At 36.6% G+C, this 22,649-nt stretch overlaps 1 protein-coding gene across 1 annotated transcript in view; it reads right to left on the reverse strand.

Annotated features, from left to right (window-relative positions):
* Positions 1-22,649, reverse strand: part of Drep2 (DNA fragmentation factor-related protein 2) — a 351,128-nt gene that overhangs the window by 228,307 nt on the left and 100,172 nt on the right. The window contains exon 4 of the mRNA XM_090391520.1: positions 7,140-7,313. Coding sequence (XP_090247646.1) covers positions 7,140-7,313 — 174 coding nt within the window. The remainder of the gene's footprint in view (positions 1-7,139; positions 7,314-22,649) is intronic.

Here is a 22,649-nt window from a genome sequence, read left to right on the forward strand (position 1 = left end):
TACTAAAAAAATAATAATAATTAAGAAAATTCAATATTCTCAAGATGATATCCATATGATTTCTATTCCTTATGTCCAGATTACTTTGAAAACAGCTAAACTTCTGCACTCAGAACTTTTGTCTCCGTCACACTTTCTTTCTTGCATTCTAGAGACAAGTTGGATAATTGTCCTCTGCAGGAATTACTAAGTATCTTGTTCTAGTAGCCTCTCTTACTTTAGACTTAGACAAACAGGAATCTAGCATTCACGTCAACCAAGATTACATTATTATTATTATTCAGGCCTCTTTAGACTTTGACAAACTTTAGACTTAGACAAACAGGAATCTAGCATTCACGTCAACCAAGATTACATTATTATTATTATTCAGGCCTCCATGGAGTCAAAAGACTCATCGTGGGAGGTCCCTTCTAAGAAACACAAGTCTATCAAGACTCATTGAGGGAGGTCCCTCCTAGGAAACACAAAGTCCATCATACCACTCCTTAAATGCATTGACCGTTCTCACCACTCCATCAGGCAATGCATTTCATGGTTCAACCACCCTCCATGCAAAGAAACAACTCCCCACCGACTTTCTCACAGTTTCCTTTCGTAACTTACAGAGATGGTGCCTTGTCATGACTCCTTCCCGATGTTCAACCAAGCGAAAGAACTCCCCAGTGTCAACCTTGTAACCACCTCTCACATCATAGAACAAGATCTAATGCAGTCACGCTCAACATGCTATCTCTGCTGCCAGACACAGAGTTCATTATAACAAATCAAAATTCTTCACAAAAGCTGTTTCTTAATGGAAAAGCTTTACAAAAAGGGTAGTGAAGCACTACTCCACAAACCAAATTAAAAAAGGAATGGTTCCCCAATTTGGAAAGTAATTTTGTTAATCAAGCAATATCACTGTTCTTGGAGGTGCTGCTATTATTCTCATTAATTACTGAATTAATGATGCAATGTGACTCATAACTGGGTCTTAAGTTCCTAAGGAGTGGAAGGGGGGCAAGATTGTGCCGCTTTATAAGGGAGGTGATAGAATCAAGCGTCAAATTATAGACCTATCTGTGTGTCAGGTTGTGGTTAAGTTGTTGGAGAAGCTTGCAAGAACTAGGATCCAGAATTGGGTTGACAATCGGGTGACCAGCTCTCCCGTATTTCTCAGGAACTCCCGTATTTTAGCTAATTTTTTTGGATCATCCCAGCTCCCCTATTGATCTTCAAATACTCTAGTATTTTTCATAATCAATCATTGTCGTTAATTTTTCCGTATATATTATAACTGCCAAATACAATTTGACACTAATATCGATAGTTTGGAAAATTCTAATCGATACAATTCTGTTCTGGCCAATGAATATACATGGGTGTTCCGAGAAAGATGTTATATCATTGCATTCACCTTGTACCCTTTGTCGTCATTTTAATAATCGATATCCATTCAGAATAATCAAATCGTTGGTAGCGATTTTCGATATACACTTCCAGATTTTGTTTGTCTGTTTCCTATCTTGCATTCTCACCAGCCATTGTGTCTGCATTCATCCTCAAAGTATTTTCAGTATCCTTGAACATCGAGTGCCATGGTAATTTTTTTGTAATGGGTAGTGATGGTGAAATGGAAAGTGATAATGTAAAAAGGCAAAAGTCAAGGCAAAAAGGAAATGTAAATAACGTTCACAAAGCTAATTGTATATTATGTAAATGTGACTTCAGTATCGCCCATGGGGGGGGTAATAATGACTGCAAGCAACATTCTAGCACTGAAGGACATAAACAGAGAGAGACAAAGATGTGAAGACTTTTTCAAATTTGAACCTCTTTTTTGGTAATACAAGTAAGGACTTAAAACAATACTGCAGGTGAGCTAGCGTTAGTTTTTCATACTGTAAAACACAACATCAGTTATAGAAGCATGGACTGCACAAATAAGCTATCAAGGGACATTTTCTATGACTCGAATTTGCCCAAGAAGATTTCATGTGGTCGAACAAAGGCAGAAGCAATTGCGAAAAATGTTCTGGCTCCAAGAAGTGTGCAGGACTCTATCGATGTTTTAAAAGATCCTTCAAAAACCAGCAACTTTTTTTTCAATTGCAACTAATTCCCCGAACCATAAAAAGATGATTTCTCTAGTTGTGAGATATTTTGACCCTCTAAGTGGCATAAAAAACAGGCTCCTGGAATTTATTGAGCAAGCTGATGAGACAGTTAACTCCATTCATAGCATGATAAAGACTTCCCTTGATGAGCACAATTTAGATGCAAAAAATTTTACTTCATATTGTGCAGATAATGTACACGTGGATTATGGGAAACATTCTGTAATGAAGCTGCTCAGAGAAGACAATGAAAACATGGTCAAAGCAAACTGCTGCAATATTTTTGCATAATGCAACCAAAGATGACTCTGATCGATTGGATATTGATATTGAAATGATAGTTTTAAAAATTTATGGAAACTTTGCAGTATCTGCAAAAAGAAGAGAAGAATTAAAATCATTCTTTGATTTTCTTGAAGCAAAATGGTCTGAAATTCTTCGCTATGTTCCTACTAGGTGGCTTTCTTTGACATCAGCTGTAGATAGGTTAATAAAGAATTGGTTACCTATTAAGAGTTATTTTAAAAGTGTCAACGACTGTCCAAAAATCTTGAAAACACAATTCGAAGATGAGGATCCAGAAAAGGAGTGTGTTGTTGAAGTATACCTTAATTTTTTTCCAAACACTGGTGCTATACTTGTTCAAGCTGCCAAATCTCTTGAAACTGCAGATCTTAATATCATTGAATGCTACAGTATAATGCCATGTTTAGGTGGTAAAATTCAAAGAGGATAAAGGGCAGTTTTTTGGTAATGCCACTAAAAAGATTTTAAACTGTATGATCCCAGACCTACAAAAAAAAAAATTAAAGATGATTTTGTTAGTTTTTACTGTTCATTGTACAAGTACATTTTCAAGAATTTTGATTTATATTGTGCCCCTAAATTTGGACAGTGAACTTTCTTTCAGGCATTTGCAAGCCATTGTTCAACAATTTCATATTGATATTGTAAATGAAGACAATCTATGTGAAGAGTTTTGTAGTGCAGTGAGTGTTGTGAATATGGTGAAATCAGGAAGTACTGAACAAAAGTGGGTGAATATATTTGCTGAATTAAATAACAAGAAAATCAATGTTCCAAATCTTGGTAAAATTTCAGGCTTTGTGTTAAGTATTCCAGGGTCAAATGCCCACACTGAGAGAATGTTCTCAATGATGAACAATAAATGGATAGATCAGAGAAATCAAAGTAGCTTAGAATTAATTAATTTAGAACTAATGGTAGTGATCAATTTTGATTATGATTGTAAAGAGTTTTTGCAGTTTGCACAAGGAGACAAGAAAATCAAAGCTGCTGCAGCATCTGTTGGTAATTATAAATAAGTTTAAACTAAGTATGAATATTTTAATTGTATATAAGTATAAATGTTTAAAATTATATTAAATATTTTGATGTGCTATAATTTAAATTGCTATTTGCATATTTTAAATATAAACCATCCTATCAATTCATGTAGGATTCCCATCCCAAAAATTTTGCTAAAATTTGTAGTGACCCAATCTCCCTTATTTTCGTGTTCAAAAGTTGGTCACCCTAGTTGACAGTAATGGTATTATCTTTGATGGACAGCATGGATTTGCTAAAGGGAGGTAATGTTTTAGTAATCTATTTACTTATTACAATAAGGTGACTGCTTTCTTGCACACAGGAGAAGGATACACAGTAATATACTTAGATTTTATAAAGGCTTTTGATAGTTTACTACATGATAAGCTGATAGTCAAACTAGAGCATATGGGGTTGGATATTAGATTAGTGCAATGGATCGGAGACTGGCAATCTGATAGGCATCAGCAAGTTGTGTATGGGGGAGCAATATCCTGGAAGAGGAAAGTCACTAATGGTGTATCTCAGGGGTCTTAACGTTTATATTAATGATATTGGTGAAGATTTGGATGGAGATGTTCAGTTGTTTGCAGATGATGCAAAGTTGGGATGAACTATGAAAAGTAGAGAAGATGCTGTGGCATTACAAGAAGACTTGAATCAATTGAGCGATTGAGGAATGGAATGGGGATGAAAGTTCAATGTCGCAAAATATAAGGTTTTAAAATTTGGGAAACAAATATGGGATGTAGAATTTATGCTTGGTGGAGGTATATTGTCGGAGGTGGAGGAAATAAGAGATCTTAGGGTGATAGTGGATAAGGATCTGAAATTTAGGGGACACATTGCCAAAATTGTGAAGACAACACAAAGATTCTGGGAATGATGCGAAGGACACTAACTTGTAGAATTAGGGAGATTTTTGTTCCGTTGTATGAGGCTTTGATTAAGCCACATATGGACTAGTGTGCCCACCTGGTCACCTTTGGTCACCTGGTTTTCAAAAAGGACGAAGAGATATTGGAAAGGATCCAGAGGCAACTGACTAAGGTAGTTTCTGACCTCTGGAATGTTGAATATGAGGAAAGCTTGAGAAGATGCATACAGAGTATAGTGGATAGGAAGAAGTGGGGGATCAGGGGAGAACCAGAGGTCATCCCTGGAAACCGTATAAAGAGGGTGGGAGCAGGGGAGTGATAAGCAGGTTTTTTGCATGCAGAGTTATGACTGACTGGAATGCCTTACCTGAAAGTGTGGTGTCTGCAGAAAGTTTGAATGTGTTTAAGGCACAGTATGATGAGCTGTGTGTATGATAAAAGGACCTCCTAGATGAGTCTTTGACTCCAAGGGATCAAATATTATTATTATGAGATAATAATAATAATAATGTGTTTATTGTTAAATTTAAATACTGAACTTCCATTCTGTTTTAACTTATTGTACCCTATCACAGCACAGAAGATACTAGACCTTGATACTAAACCAAAAATGTGCTACCAAAAAACACTACTTAAGTTTCATCCATTTTATTTAATTCATAATGACAGAAATCATTTTGAAATAGTTATTTTAAAGTGTAATCTCTAGCACCTGATATAACCCAAGTTGACAAATATGATTGTGATGGACTCACTCACCACTAGTTGCTCTATAAGGGTGTATATTAATATAGATGATTAATGGTATATAATTATAGAACTAATGATAATAAGTTCTATGTTCTGATGGGCACAACTTACTTCCTGATTAGATATGTCCACAGTGTGAATGGTTAATTCATTTCATCATACATGAAGATCTGATGTGCAGTCATGCTCAACATGCTATCTCTGAAAGACACAGAGTTCAATGTAACCGAAATCAAAATACTGTGCAAAAGCTGTTTTCTAATGAAAAAGCTTTACAAAAAGAGTGGTGAAGCTCTATGTATTAAATTACAAAATTACAAAAGCATGGTATAAAATGCAAATAGATCTATGCCAGACTGGTTGGCAGAGTGGTTAGTGTATCCGCTCTCCAGCCAAAAGGCTGTGGGGTCAAATGCCACCATTGTTTGTGATTGTCTGTGGAAATGCTAGTGGTGATGGGCAGTAGATGGCATTGATGTAGTTGTAGTTGGTGGAGACAGAACTGTAGAGTGGGTGCCCTCCCTCAATGCGTCTTTGGACTCCCTGGGGGTGTTACGTAGTAGCAGTAATAATAATAATAAGCCCTTTCAACATGTTTAATCTTCTCAATGTTTTTCCTTTAAGTAAAAGCTCTGAAGAAGCCATCAGAGTTTGGGCATCTGTGAAACTAGTTGGTTTGTTTCATAATTTATTAAATAAATAATAATGGTTTATGATACAACTGAATGCTATACCTCCCCCCCCAATCAGCTGCAATGAATCATCTGAAAACATCTAGTTTTCATTTCTCAGTCAAATCAGCTTATTTTAATTTTGTTTGTCTTCTGCGCATCTTAAATTTGATTGGTATTTTCAGGATGCCTGTGTTTACCTTATAAATTTATCTTGACAGATTCTCTCCAATCAACATAAGTATTCTCAAGAGATGTAAATACTATGATAATACTACACAATAAAGTTTAGATAATTATTATCATCCTATCAACGATTTTCTTTCAACTTAATATTCTGACTGTCAGGTTTCTGAATATTGTCATATCTTACATTTCAACCTTCCAAGACAAGAATAACCATCCATTGAGATCATGGTCTCCCTCAGAACTTTATAAGTCATACTGGCATCAAACAACTACTTTGCTAACCTTTCTTCTCTCATTCTGTTTAAGCAACTATGATACCTTAGATTAGCTTTGTTTGCACATTCTTGAATGCTAACAATATCAAGTAACTTTCTAATATATTTTATTTTTAATATGATCCTACCTCTGATACATCTCTTTACTAGTTCTACTTAAAAAATTAAAGTTGGAAATTATTTTTCTATGGATTAATTAAAAGAAAAGTATATTTTCATATTGGCTGACACTTGAACAGAGATCATTCCATAATCTCATAAAAGGTGTTAGCTTCAAAAAAAAAGATAATATCTCTGCACCTTGTAATGTTCATAAAAGTTAACTTAAATCTAAATAATGCAATACGTGTGATGAGCAAAGCATGTGATTATGACCATTATAATAAAAATATCAAAGTGAAATGTATATAGCACAACACACCATAGCTCACTATATATAAACAACTACTAACTAAGTTGAACTATCTGGTTCTAAATATTTATTAATTCTATTTAATACGTATGAGCTAGTTCAAAGAACAATCTATTATACATTTTATTAATTCTTTCAATAATCCTAATTAAATTCTCTCATTTATCTTGCATATATATATGATTACAACTGAATAGTTTCCTCCCACTATAACATATTACACACACTAAATAACATTGTTATGCACAATGGCCATTAAAAAATAAACAGAATAAAACATATCCTTCTTATATTAATCAAAATAGTTGGCTTATTAACTGAATAATTATTCTTATTATTTAAGTGACAGATGTTACATTTCCAAATTAATTTAAAATAATAAAAGATTACAAAAAAAAAAAAAAAAAAGGATAACTGTGAAGCACAGTAATCCTACACCATATATTAAAATACATAAAGCAAATCATGTGAAATTACTATTTCAAAGATACTGCTTTCTTTTCTTTTTCTTTTTATTTTTTTAATCATTATCCTACCTGCTCTGAGTGCCTCTACTCCAGGAGGAAGCCATATATCCGTAGGACGGAGGAGGAGGAAGATGGTATCTTTATCTATAGTTTGAAAATAGATATCATCTTCCACCTCTGTACCATCGCTCTCTAACAAAATCCTTAAATCTGAAGAGCTAGTATAGCCTAGCCTCTCTGAACCTGAAAATAAACATTTTAGTATATTTAGCTATGCAATATTTTATTTCAAGAAATATTTCACAGAAATATATTCAGTTCTCTTGAAAACAATACTAAAGTTACACATTAAATACTTACAGCTATACAGTCATTTCTCACTAATTATAACCCTGACTAGTGAGATCACTATAACAAATTGTGCAAAGTATTCTTCCAGTCCATACGAACTAAGAGTAAGAGGTATTGTATGGATATGTATGTGATTTAATGTCCAGCGAAATCACTCACTGCCTGGCGTAATGGAAGTCTGAAGTGGCTTGAAAATGTGCATGTTTAGTAGCTAGAGGAGGGTTTTCAGACCATATAAAAATGACTAAAAAATACAAATACAAATAAAAAATATAAAAAATAAAAAATAAAAATACAAAAAAAAATTATATTATAAAAATTCAGAAAAAAGATTTTTTTAAAATCCTTAGTCCACCTATAGTACTAATGTACTATAGGTTTATAACCTTTTGTGGGTGGAAGTCACAAAAAAAAAAAAAAAATGTAGATCTGACAACAGAATATGTTGAGGCCATGATCATAGTACATTATGGAACTCACTGGCTTCCATAAATTAAAGGGCAAAGAGAAAAAATCACAATAACTCAAAACTGTATGATGAAATTTTATGCAATTCGGTGAAAAGCAATATTATTATTACGGGCAACTCCAGGGAGTCATTGGACTCATCGAGGGAGGCCCCAAATCATATCCATCACAACTATTCCACATTCATACAGTATCTATCATACCTCGCCTTAAACTCATTCACTGTCACAGCATCCACTACAGACTCTGGCAGCTTATTCCACTCATTCAGCATTCTAAAAGTAAAGAACCCAACTCTAACATCCTTACTAACCACACTCTTGCCCAGTTTCCAGGGATGTGCCCTTGTCCTCCCACCACCAGTCCTGTTCTCAAAAATATCTTCTGAATTAATCTTATAGAAACCCTTCAGTAATTTGAATGTCTCAATCATATCTCCCTTCCTCCGCCTATCAACCAATTTTTGCAACCCACAAATCCTCAACCTGTTCTCATAAGGTTCATTCCACAGACCTGCTATCATCTTGGTCACTCGCCTCTGAATCCTCTCCACCTCCCCATCAAGAAGAAACCTAAGTGACCAAATCTGGGCACAGTAGTCGAGACGGGGTCTTATCAAGGCTCGATACAGTGGAACAATAACCTGCTGGTCTCTGCTTGTCAACGTATTCTTCAGCAATCAAGTGATTTGATGAGCTGATTTGGCCACTTTTGCAATGTGCCCCCCTAAACTTCAACTCCTTATCTACTAACATTCCTAAATCTCGTGCCTCATCAATTTCCTGGAGTACAGTTCCACCAATGTGGTAAACTGCTGCTAATCTTTTCACCCCAAAATGTATAACCTTACATTTTGCCAGATTAAATTGACATCCATTCTCCTTAGCCCAGACCTCCAATATCTATCCAAATCAACTTGCAAAATTTTGACGTCAGCTGCATTCACTATTGCCCTACCCAACTTTGCATCATCCGCAAACAAATGAACTGTTCCTCTCAGATCCTTTCCTATATCATTAATGAACAAATTAAACAGCAGTGGTCCAAGAACAGATCCTTGTGACACACCACTAGTCACAGGCCGTCTTTTGGACTCTACTCCTGAATAAACCACTCTCTGATATCTTTCCGTCAACCACCCTCCTATCCGCCTCACCAACCCTATATCCATCCCCATATGCTGCAATTTACTGATTAGAATTCCATGTGGTATCCTGTCAAAGGCATTAGCAAGGTCCAGTAGAATCACTGTAAACCCATTATCCTTATCCCGTTCAGCCGTCACTGTGTTATAATATGTGAGCTAGTTACTGAGGCATGACCTACCCTTCACAAAACCATGCTGTCCTCGATACAGTATCTCATTTTCTTCTATCCAATCTTGTATTTTCCTCTTGACGATTTTCTCCAAGACCTTGATAATGATTCCTGTATGCTGATTGGCTGGTAATTTTCAACAGCAACCTTGGAACCACCTTTATGCAGCGAAACTATTTTCCCCTCTTTCCATCCCCTTGGGACTGACCCAAATTCGAGGCTCAAATTAAACAAAATGGTCAAGGGCACTGACAATTCTTTAGCCGCTTCACTTACGACACGAGCTGGTATACCATCCAATCCCACAGATGTATTGACATTGGGGTTCTGTAATAGACTAGTTATCTCTACTTCATTCATCACAATTCCAGTATAAGCTGTTGGGTCTTCCATTCCTGCAAAGTCACCACCTGGATGATATACTCTTGCAAAGTGCTCGCTCAGTAATTCCACTATATCGACTGATTCGGTTACCTCCCTACCCTCAGCATTTTTTAAGATCATTCTACCATGAACATTTTTCCTTTTACTTGCAACATATTGAAAAAACTGTTTGGAATTCTCTTTAGCCTGCTTCGCCAATTTTCTTTTGTAATCCGCTTTTGCTTTTCTTACCACCCTTGTTACCATCCTGGCCTGAGCTTTATAATGTTCCTGCGCCTGCTGGTCACCTTTCTCCTTAAATTCCCTCCACAATTGTTTCTTTTTTTGCAGCTCAAGCTTGATAGTGTTATTCATCCATTTAACCCCTACTTGATTTATTATTCGGACTCTTGGTATACAGTCAACCATTGCCTCCTGCAAACAGTTCTTAACCACCTCCCATGCACTATCAACATCCAGCCCTTGCAGTTTTACATGCCATGGCATTGAGCCAAGCACACACCTAAGCTTGTCATACTTACCAGCCCGGTAATTCCACATGTACCCTGTCTTAATTGTAAATTCCACTCCTTTAGCCACCTCCCAAGTCATGACCTTATGGTCACTCTCACCAATTGGTGGCAACATGGTCATGTTCGTTACAGCCACATTCTCAGTTGCAATTACTAGGTCAAGCACTCTCTGCCCCCCTGGTATTTTCCACTACATGCTGCCGCAGATAGTTGTCCCTTAATAACCGCATAAAATCCAATTCCTTCCTGCCATGTGCGCTCTCCTCTTTCCAGTCAATGTTACCATAATTGAAATCACCGATAATAATTACCCTCCTTCCACTCATTTCTTCTATTTGCCTATGCATACTATCCCCACCATCTATTCCATCACCTGGTCTATAACAGCACCCAATTGTATATTTTGTTCTGCTAGATTCTATCTCACACCAAACAGCCTCAAATGTGCTATTTTCTCTATCCTGCAGTTCAACTTCTATACTCCTTGGCTGCAACTCATCAGCTATCATCAATAACACTCCTCCCCCCTTTTTATTCACCCTGTCACTCCTGAATACGCTATACCCGTCGCATTCAATCCCACTAGTTTTATCATCTTCTGTCAGCCATGTTTCACTAATACCAACAACCTGTGGCCTGGAAGTGCCAACCAAGGCCAAAAACTCTTCCTTCTTATTCCTAATACTCCTGGCATTAGTGTACATGAAATGCAGAAGCCCATTTGTCCCATCCCTACTTTGATGCCTTATACTAACTATCCCATTCTGATTTGTTGTTCTTTGTACTCGGTCGGGCATAATATACTCATTCATACACTCAACTGCCTCCCTAAAGTCTGCATATCTACCCCCCCCTTAATAAATCTAGTTTCCCTGAGTCTGTACATTCACTTCTACATCATTCATCAACACTTTTTCAAGCCTCCATACACCATCTCCATTCAAACGTAACCCATCCATCTTATATAAGTCCTTTTGCCCATCGAACTCATTCCACACATCCACAAATTCCACACCACTCTCCATGCATAACTCACGCATAAAGTCATTGGCAATTATGGCCCTCCTTCTAAACACTTCACTGTCATACCACGGTAAAATACTCACCATCCTAACTCTCTCTCTCTTCTCTTTTGCTACCTCAAGTAATTCCCTCACATCCTCTATCATTTCCATTTTGTCCTCTTTCAAATCATTTGTTCCTGCCACGATTATCATCTCTTTCACCCTCTGTTTTTGCACTCGAATAGATTCGCTGACGTCCTTTATGTTCTCACCCGGCTGGTACGACTTCGTCAAACTCTCAACTATCACATCTCTTAATAGCGAATCCCCATACAGCACTCGCTCCTTCATTTTATTGACGTTTATGAACATTCTATTATTTGTCGTCACAGACTTTCGCCGGTTATTAGTCGGTACATTCAGCACACATTTTTCCATACGTTTCAGTTGCCTTTTTGCTCTGTGTATCGCACCATTCAAACGTGCAATTTCACTACTCGCATTTATCTCACCATTTTCATTATCAATCAAATCATCCATTCGTTCTGTATCTTATATATAACATAAGATGCAAGAGAAACACCCATAAAAACTGTAAATAAACAATTTAATTCAGTAATAAATGGATATAGAAAGATAATGGTAAAAAACAAGAGGTCAAAATGAGATTGTCAAAGTGCATCAATAAGGAATGTGGTTATCCCTCACAGCAATGCAGTACTCACAAATGTTTCCTGGACACCATTATATTGTTTATAATGGTCTCCAGGAACTCAGTTGGTAATAACCACTACTGCTCTAGAAAGATCTAAGTCCCTCAAGGTTTTGGGGAGGGGGTTGAGAGCTGCAATGCATCTACTTAGCACATCTCTAGATGTGCTCAAAAGGATTAAGGTTAGGAGGCCTGGCTAGCTAGTTCATGCATACAATAGTCTCTTCTTGAAGATATTGGTCCATGAGCTTTGCTCAATGACAATGAGCATTACCATCTTATGGAATAAATGTTTCCTCTATTGTACCTGCATACAGATGAACATAGGGATATAAGACCTTCTCAATAAGTTACAGTTCATGGTTCCATTAGAAAGCATGTATAGGTCGGTGTTCACCCAATGAAATGCCTACCCAAACAATCAAATTATCTCCACCACAACTGTTCCTTTCAGGAATATTAGAGAGATGATAACATGTCCTTGGTTCTCTCCAGATCAAAGCACATCTGATATAGCTTGTAGAGCAAATTAGGACTTGTCGATTAACAATGCCAACCTCCAGATGAAGTGGAGACTGGCCAATTTCAAATGTTCTCTTCTGTGATGTGGAGAGAGGGACATGCAAACTACTGGTCGCCTAGCATACAGACCATTCATGAAGACTGCACAGTGGAAGCAGACACCAATGTTCCTGTAGCCAATACAAGGTCAGATCATAGCTGATTCGGGATAGTACTCGTTTCAGCGAGCAGATAATCAGAGATATCGGTCACCCACCCATTGAGGTTGTAGCCAATGGCCTCCCTTCAGTGTATCTTCAAGATGCTGTATCCATAGTCTGCAAACCACAGAACAACTCACAGATGAATGCAAGTGGTGAGCCATTGTATGACTAGAGGTAGCGCCACTTGCATTCATTTGTTAAATATCTTGCAGCCATATCCAAGAATTCTGCTATCGTGAAATGTCTTGTTCTCACTCCAGACACAAAATGGAAAACCACTCCAAAATCCCTGCTTTTATGCCATGGCTTATGTTGCATATACTACTGACAGTGCTATTCATTTATATGCAATAGCCAAACTCAGTGTCACTTTTTACATAATGTACCTGACTTTTATATGTCCCCTCACCCCTTCCCTGAGTTATTGCAATTTTTCTCTTTGTTCTTTAATTTATGGAAACTGGTGGATACGAGTCGATCATTATAGATGAAAATTCACACAAAATTGGAGGGGGGGGGTGATTTTAGCTCTTTATATATTTGCTTAATGCATTTGGTAATGCCACTTTGAAGTTATGATTATTTCTAAACTGAGAGGATACATGTTGCACCTTCATGTAAACAAAATAAATTATACAGGAACCTCCAGCACCTGAGCACTCATTGCAGGTATATTTATATTTGCTTAATGCATTTGGTAATGCCACTTTGAAGTTATGATTATTTCTAAACTGAGAGGATACATGTTGCACCTTCATGTAAACAAAATAAATTATACAGGAACCTCCAGCACCTGAGCACTCATTGCAGGAGTGCCACACAAATCCATTATTCATGTGATGCCTATCATATCTCTCCTTAAACCCAGGCAACAAGATCTCTGTAGAGTATTCCATATATGTTCTATTCCATTATTTTTCTACTTTTGCAATATACCCTCTGAACTTCAACTTCATGTTCACAATACTCCTAAAATCTATAGTGTCAGTAATTTCCTTCAGTGCAGTTCCACATTAAACTTAACCACCAGACATCACATCTTTGTTGCCATACTGTCAGTCTATTTAATCATCGTGCAGGATCTCCACAAAGTCTTGTGGAGGTCCTCTATCTCTCACACACACAGCTCATAATATCATGCCTTGAATACACTCAGTCTCAGCACTTCCAGACACTGCATTCCAACCACTCACAACTCTCCACACAAAATTAAAAATACCAAGAAATTATATAAAGTACTTGGTTTAATCCTTTATCCAAGTGTAAGCAAACAAGTTTGCACCTAAACTATTTTCAGGACTGGGGCAACTCGTATATTGAAGCTAATGACTTCACATCACTTGCTTTAGTATCCCTTAATGCAAAACACATCTCCTTGCAGACATGTATAATGCTATGCATTATCGGAAAGGTCACTAACCAGATCAGTTTCAACCTTTATTGAGGTCTCATCAGTGGGAGATGGACCCAGAGGTAATACTAAGGTTGAAGTATCACCTGTGATGGAGTAGCCAAAAGGTGTCACATCTTATTATTAAAATTTCTTATCTTTAATTTATAGTATAACCAAATGGAAAAACTTCCAACAACTTTCTCTAATCCAGAGTATTTTAATAATAAGATGTGACACCTTTTAGTTACTTGTATATAAAAATATGACTTCTGCATTACTTCGATCTTAGTATCACCTCTGGGTCCCACTGATGAGACCTCAATAAAGGTCAAAACCAGTCTGGGTAGTGACCTTCCCATAATGCATACCATTATACATGTCTGCAAGATGTGCTTTGCATTATGGGATATTAAGGCAAGTGATGTGAAGTGGAAAAAATTCCAACATCTCCACACAAAAAAAAACCTACTCTTCACCCCTTTTGCTCACAATCTCCTTATATAGCTACCAAGGATGGCCTTTTATTCTCCCCTTATCTCTACCCATTCTATGAAAAATATGATTCACATTAATCTGATAATAACTTACCAACTTAAATGTCTTTATTATGTTCTCCCTCATACTTCTATCCAGTAGGCTCTGTATTTTGCACTCTCTCAATTTGTCTTCAGATTCAGCATTCCAGAGACCACAAATTTTAGTCAATCCCCTTGAAAACCAGGTGACCAAATCTGCGACCAGTAATCCATATATAGTCTGGTCTAAGCCATGTACAATGGAATCATAACATCTTTACTTCTACATGTCAGTATTCTCTGAATCATTGCCATACACTACTGTGCTGTCCTCACAATTTTAGCAAAATGACCTGAAACTTTTCAGGTCCTTATCCAACAATATCCCTAGATCCCTGATCTCCTTCCACCTCCTCTAAGATATATCCACCTCTGCATCCCATTTGTGCTTCCTATACTTTAAAAACTTACACTAAGATATGTTGAACTGGTAGCTCCATTCATTCATCCATTCAGAAAGTCTATTCAAGTTTGCTTGCAAGACTACAACATCCATTCTACTCATAGTTCTTCCCAACTTTGCATCATCTGCAAATAACTGTATAACATCAAGTACAAGGCTTATGTGCTGCCAGTTCATGTCAATTTATTTAATGGTATTAATTCACAACACAAGAATAATAAGAAAATAATTAATATTTATTTAATGTTATTTGCTGATATTTTGCTGGTTTTATAACCAGCCTCTTCAGAGCACAAAAACAGTTTGTCACAGTACACAAATAACAACAATATGGCTGAAAACACTAACTCACAGAGCCAGAGCTATCTGTTTAAATGGCCTCTATTTTGCTCAGAAGTACAGCACTCATTTCCTTGTCTTAATTGCTGAATGCATACTTTGTTATCTATAATTCTTTTACTCTCATCAGCAATATACCTATCCATCCTCACTGAAAATACAATACAATACCCTTACATATTATCCCTGTATCACTTTACCAACAGTCTCACTGATACTGATAATTTTTTATCAAGCTGAACTAGCCAATACCAAAAATTCACCTTCAACTGTGGTGCATCAGGAATTTGTGTATATGATTATGCAATATCCCCCCGTACCCACAACAACATTTGCATGTCCCATTCAAATTCAAAACTCAAGAAACTGTGCTCAGCACTTTTTGTTCATTCCTATTCTCACATTCACTTGCCTCAAGAGTACCTGCACACATGCTCAGTGACATGATCCACTTCGATATCTATAGTTTCCTTTGCAATCCCATTTTCTCAATGACTACTTTCTCCAGACATCTTACTCTAAAATAATATATATATATATATATATATATATATATATATATATAGGTAACTCTCGTTATATGCATGGATTGCTGTCACAAGATTCACCACATGTACTGAAAATGTGTAAAACAGGAGGATTATAACATGGCATAATAGAGGTTGTGTTCAAAATTGAGTGAGATTCCAGTCTTTCAAGATTAAATTAATCAAAAATGCATCAATTTTAAATACATATTATGACATAATACTAGTAAATAAAATATTCAATACACATAAACCAAATAACTATTAAAGTAATTCTTTCATGATTTTCATGATTAATAACCATCATAACCACATCTTAATCTTCTTTATCAGGCATGTTGAAGATACATATAATGTTGAAGGCTACTTTTTCAAGAATCTCTCAAAAGAAACCTGACTTGCAGTTTTCAACTTCTGATTGCAACCTCTCAGTGTGTAACCTCTTTTTACTGTTTTTGTTTTGAAGAGAAATTCGTGAAATGCCTTCATATGAATTATCATCTCAGCAGAATGCACATAATCAGCAATTTTACCATATCATAAATAATACCAGGATGCTTTGTTTAATATTATTGGTGACTTTAAAGAAGCAGATCCTTTCACATGTTCTTTTTATGGACAGTATCCTTAACGGTTATTTTCGCCACTTATGGTGAAAGACAAACACATCCTATGGCTGGTTAGCTTTGTCCACCTTTATATTTCTTTGATTTCTTTATAATCATCCTTTGATCTGTTTTGGTATGTTTTCACATGAATTCTTTTTCCACTTCTGTTCCTTTTTTTTTTTTTTCAGTCATGATTATACTTTACCACAGTGCATGCATGAACCACATGGGCTTCTGCCTTGCAGACAACTGCTGTTAGATGGCATGTGATTAATTAACATTGGTAAGTTAAGTAAAATTTTTATAACTCAAAATTTTTTCCATGGCCATTACGGGATAATTTGTATGAGTTGAATGTGCATACATCAGGGATTGCTTGTGTATAAATACACATCCAACTGTTCAATTATTAGAATGATGAGTTCTGATAATTGAAGACTCAGATAATTGAAGTACAATTAGATGGAGCTCTACCAGAAGCCAGTTGATATGCAAGAGTTAATTGAAGGATTGTTGTTTTGAGGGTCAGATAAATGGTAGATTGCTGTACTTTTTTATATATTTGTATCTGAAACACTAAGCTTGCCATACATATTTGAAGTCCATAAAAAAATTTTAAAGCTACTATTTCTCTCATGACACTAGTATCATTAGAGCAAAACAGTGACTGAAAGTAAAAATGTACAGAATCTAATAAATGGGTAACCATGTCTTTTCTGCCATTATAATATGTCCTAGGGGTGACCATGGCACCAACACTAAGATCAGTATTAAATGGCAGGTATAACACTCCTTCATTGCAGTTCTTTTAAATTTGCAAGATTATTCAAAGAATTTGTGAGGATCTTCTACATTAACCAGATCTTAACACGACTGATTCTATGTCCTTACACACAATATACACAAAAACACTCAAAACAATGAATAGAAAAAAGTTACACTAAAATCCTAAAGTCCTGTGAAGGAAGCTTCACAGGAACTTTTATCTCACACACACAGCTCACCATACCATGCCTTCAACACATTCAAACTCCTTGCAGACACCACACTCTCTCAAGCAAGGCATTCCAATCATTCACAACTCTGCAAAAAAAAAAAAAAAAAACCTGCCTCTCACTCCCCTACTCACACCCTCTTTATACAGTTTCCAGGGATGAGCTCTGGTTCTCCCACTATTTCTTGTAGAACCTCTCCAGCATAGATCATATTGGTGAGATGGATAGGAGGGTGGTTGATGGAGAGATATCAGAGAGTGGTTTATTCAGGAGTAGAGTCCAAAAGATGGCCTATGACTAGTGGTGTGCTACATGGATCTGTTCTTGGACTACTGCTGTTTAATTTGTTCATTAATGATATAGGAAAGGATCTGAGAGGAACAGTTCATTTGTTCGCAGATGATGCAAAGTTGGGTAGGGCAATAGTGAATGCAGATGATGTCAAAATTTTGCCGGATGATTTGGATAGATTGGAGGTCTGGGCTAAGGAGAATGGATGTCAATTTAATGTGGCAAAATGTAAGGTTATACGTTTTGGGGTGAAAAGATTAGCAGCAGTTTACTACATTGGTGGAACTGTACTCCAGGAAATTGATGAGGCGAGAGATTTAGGAGTTTTGGTGGATACGGAGTTGAAGTTTAGGGGACACATTGCAAAAGTGTCCAAATCAGCTCATGAAATCACTTAGTTGCTGAAGAATACTTTGACGAGCAGAGACAAGCATGTCATTGTTCCTCTGTATCGAGCCTTGATAAGACCCCATCTCGACTGCTGTGCTCAGATTTGATCACCTAGGTTTCTTCTTGATGGGGAGGTGGAGAGGATTCAGAGGCGAGTGACCAAGATGATAGCAGGTCTGTGGAATGAACCTTATGAGAACAGGTTGAGGATTTGTGGGTTGCAAAAATTGGTTGATAGGCGGAGGAAGGGAGATATGATTGAGACATTCAAATTACTGAAGGGTTTCTATAAGATTAATTCAGAAGATATTTTTGAGAACAGGACTGGTGGTGGGAGGACTAGGGGACATCCATGGAAGCTGGGCAAGAGTGTGGTTAGTAAGGATGTTAGAGTTGGGTTCTTTACTTTTAGAATGCTGAATGAGTGGAATAAGCTGCCAGAGTCTGTAGTGGATGTTGTGACAGTGAATGAGTTTAAGGCAAGGTATGATAGATACTGTGTGAATGTCGAATAGTTGTGATGAACATGATTTGGGGCCTCCCTCGATGAGTCTAAGGACTCCCTGGAGTTGCCCGTAATAATAATAATAATAATAAATTCTTCGGAGGCAACATGATAGTCAGCCATAGCATCTCCAGTCATATATAGCAGTTTATATATAACATACATAATAATGGTATTATTTTTGATGGATAGCAAGCATTTGCTAAAGGGAGGTCATGTTTTAGTAATCCACTTACTTATTACATAAGGTGACAGTAGCACTGGATGAGGGAGATTGGATACACAGTAATATACTTAAACTTTGCAAAGGATTTATTATTGTATGACAAGTTAATAGTTAAACTAGAGCAGATGAGGTTGGATATTACACTAGTACATTAGATTAGGGATTAGCTGTCTGATAGGGATCAACAAGTTGTGTTTGGGAGAGCAATATCCCAGAAGATGAAAATCACTAGTGGTGTGCATCAGGTCTGTTTTAGGGCCATTGCTATTTAACTTGTATGGTAATGATATTATTAGCAAAGATTTGGATGGAGATATTCAGTTGTTTGCAGATATTGCAAAGTTGGGATGAACTATGAGGAGTAGAGCAGATGTGGTCTCACAAGAAGACTTGAATAGACTGAGTGAATGGGTACAGGAATGGGGATACAAGTTCAAAGATACAAAATTTAAGGTTTTAAAATTTAGAAAGTAAAGATGGGATGTAAATTAACTCTTGGTGGAGATATATTGTTGACGGTGAAGGAAATAAGAGATCTTGGGGTGATGGTGGATAAGGATCTGAAATTCAGAGGGCATACCAAAATTATGAGGACAACACAACAAAATCTAGGAATGATGCAGAGGACACTGACTTATAAAAGGAGATTGTTCCATTGTATAAGGCTCTGATTAGGCCACATATGGACTACTGTGCACAGATTTGGTCACCTGGTTTTCAAAAGGATGAAGAGATGGGAGTGAGGGTCCAAAACTCATTGACTAAAATGGTTTCTGATTCTAAAATGTTGAATGTGAAGAAAGGTTGAGGTGATGCAATTTGCAGAGTCTAGTGGATAGCAGAAAGAGGGACAACATAATAGAGATGTACAAGTTAGTAAGGGGTTATTACAGAATATAAACATTGAAAAGATTTTTCATAAAATGATGAGAGGAGAACAAGAGATAATCCCTGGAAGCTTTATGAGGGTGTGAGAAGAAGGTTTTTTGCATGGAGAGTTATGAATGATTGGAATGCATTGCTTGAGAGCATAGTGTCTGCAGAAAATTTGAATGTGTTTAAGGTGTGGTATGACAAAAGGGACCTCTTAGATGAGTGTGACTGCATGGGGTCTTGGGTAATAATAACTGCCCAGGACAAAGACATGTTCTGCTAGTTTTGAAGCTCTGTGCATAAAGACAGAATCAATCCTTTCCATTTTCTCAATTGTATAACATCAAGATTTCATTGCTAATTGTGTATTCATGAGCATTCTTCCGAACTGTCACAGCAATTATCACTATAGAATCGCCCAGTCCAGTGGCCATTCTTCCATCTTTCTGGTGAAAGATTTATGGTTTATTAAAGATTTATTCACCAGAAAGATAAAGTATCCTGATCGAACTGATTCACAACTTTCAATATCACCTCTAAAGAATGGGATTTCCTAGGCCTTTTGTTCAGTTGGTCTTTATTCATATTCTTCTTTTCACTCTGAATTTCATTTGTTTTTCTCTTGCCAGACATTTTGTTTAAAGGGTCCCTAACTTATTTACAGATAAAGACAAAAACCCATTATTATGATTAATGGAATAAATATAGCCCATATGAATAATTAAACAACATGCTTAATCACTCCTATATTTCATCTCAGTTAATGAGACATCATCAGGGAAACAATAATTTGCACAAACACTACATGGAAAAGATTAGACTGAGAGCCTAGAGTCCAATGAGGAGTGCCCTCCATGGGTGCAGTTGGCTAGACTTAACTATGGAAGGCCTAAGAATTAGAGTTTCAAAAATCTTGGGAAGTTTAATACAACCATATTTATTATGATTAGTTTTTTTTTTTTTTTTAATTTTGCTGCTAATTCTAAAAAAAGGCATTTGAATTTGTATTTCTTGTGGCAAAATGTAGTAGTTTTTTCCCATTTGATTCTGTGCAAAATATCTAAGGCATGGTTAGTAACCCCTGAATGACCATACTTATGGCAACAGATGTATGTTTTACGTTTTTCTATCTGGATGTTAGCAGATCTCCCAGTTCGACCAAAATAGATAAGTTGCAAGAACAAGGAATTTTGTAAACACTTGGATCTGATAGAGAAGGTAGAGGATTCCTGGGAGAGCAGATGAGGGGTAGCCACCTTTAGATAAGGTTTGAATGCTGTGCAGAGATTGTACTTTGTTAGAGTACTGGCTATTATTTCTGAGGTGTCCTGGATATAAGGGACAATGATAGCATTACTACAGTCGACATGTTGAGAAGAATGAACAATTAATTTGTTGATTTTTGGCATTGCCATTTGACAAGAAAGTCTGGTGAATAGGAGAATTCTGCAGTAAGATCAACCTTGGTAGAACAGAGATTGGAGGCTACATTAACAGGATTTTTACTGGGGGGTATAGCCATGGGCTCTCCCCTCTAGCTAATTATCATATGGAGCATTTTGGAAAATATGCTCTTTTATTCTCAAACCTTCTATCTGGTTAAGATACATTGATGATGTGTTCTCAATTTTACCATACAGATCAGACATATTAGACTCCTCCATCTCAACAGACAGCACCCCAAAATTCAGTTCACTATAGAAAAAGAAAATAATAACAGACTGCCTCTTCTATTCTAATTACACATCTATCCAATAGCACCCTATCAGTGTACAGAAAACCTACCCACACAGATAGATACATACACAAACTTCCCTATCATCCCCTCATTTCAACAACATGGTGTTATAAAAACCATTGTTAATAGAGCCTCCAATCTCTGTTCTACCATGGCTGATCTTACCGCAGAACTCTCCTTTATTTGCCCAATGGCAATGATGCCAAAAAAGGTCAGCAAATTAACTGTTCCTCTCATCTCTTCACATCCTTCTCAACATGCTGACTACACAAATGCTATCATTGTTCCTTATATCCAGGGCACCTCAAAAAATATAGTCAGTACTATAAAAAAGCAATCTCTGCATGGCATTCAAACCTTATCTAAAGTTGGCTATCCTCATCTGCTCTCCTAAGGATTCTCTAACAGCTCAGGGTATTTACAAAGTTCCTTGTTCCTGCAACTTAACTTAATATGGTCAAACTGGGAGATCTGCCTAAAAGAACATAAAAAATACATCCGTTTATGGTCAGTCAGGCTTGCTGACTATGCCTTGGATACTTTGCACAGAATCAAATGGAAAAAAATTACTGTTTCACCACTAAAAATACAAATTTGAAAGACTTTTTTTTTTAGAATCAGTAGCAGAATTCAAAAACCAATCTAATCTTAATAAACATGGTTGTATTAAACTTCCCAAGAGAGAAACTAATTCTTAAGCCTCCTATCCAACACAGCGAAGGCTAGCCAACAGTGCCCAGAGTGGGCGCTGCTCAATGGACTTTAGTCTAATCTTTTTCACTTAGCATTTGTGCAAATTTCTGTGTGTTTTTGAAAGTTTAATATGGTTTCGCTGACAATGTCTCAGTGACTGAGATGAAATATAGGAGTGATTAAATGCACTGTTTAATTAATTATATGTGCTATATTTATATACAAGTAACAAGAGTTACCTGTATATATATTTATTAAGAGAAACCTCGAGGGAGTCATGGACTCATTGAGGAAGACCATATATCACCTGCATTCACATCTTTTCTTGAATTCATTACACACAACCTGCACTCACAACCTCCAAAGACCATCCATTACAATCACACACCACTCCAGGAGAGAAAAATCTAGCCTTCACTACATTCATTCTCAATTTCCATGGATGCTCTCTCGTTCTCTCTCTCTCTCTCTATATATATATATATGCTCCATAAAATGAAATATTCCATTTACTGGTATCCTGTATGATCCTTTCAGATGTTTGTAAGTC

Source organism: Typopeltis vanoorti, chromosome 4 (assembly GCF_054136105.1).
Source record: "Typopeltis vanoorti isolate ZY-2024b chromosome 4, IOZ_Tvanoo_1.0, whole genome shotgun sequence".
NCBI lineage: Eukaryota > Metazoa > Arthropoda > Arachnida > Uropygi > Thelyphonidae > Typopeltis > Typopeltis vanoorti.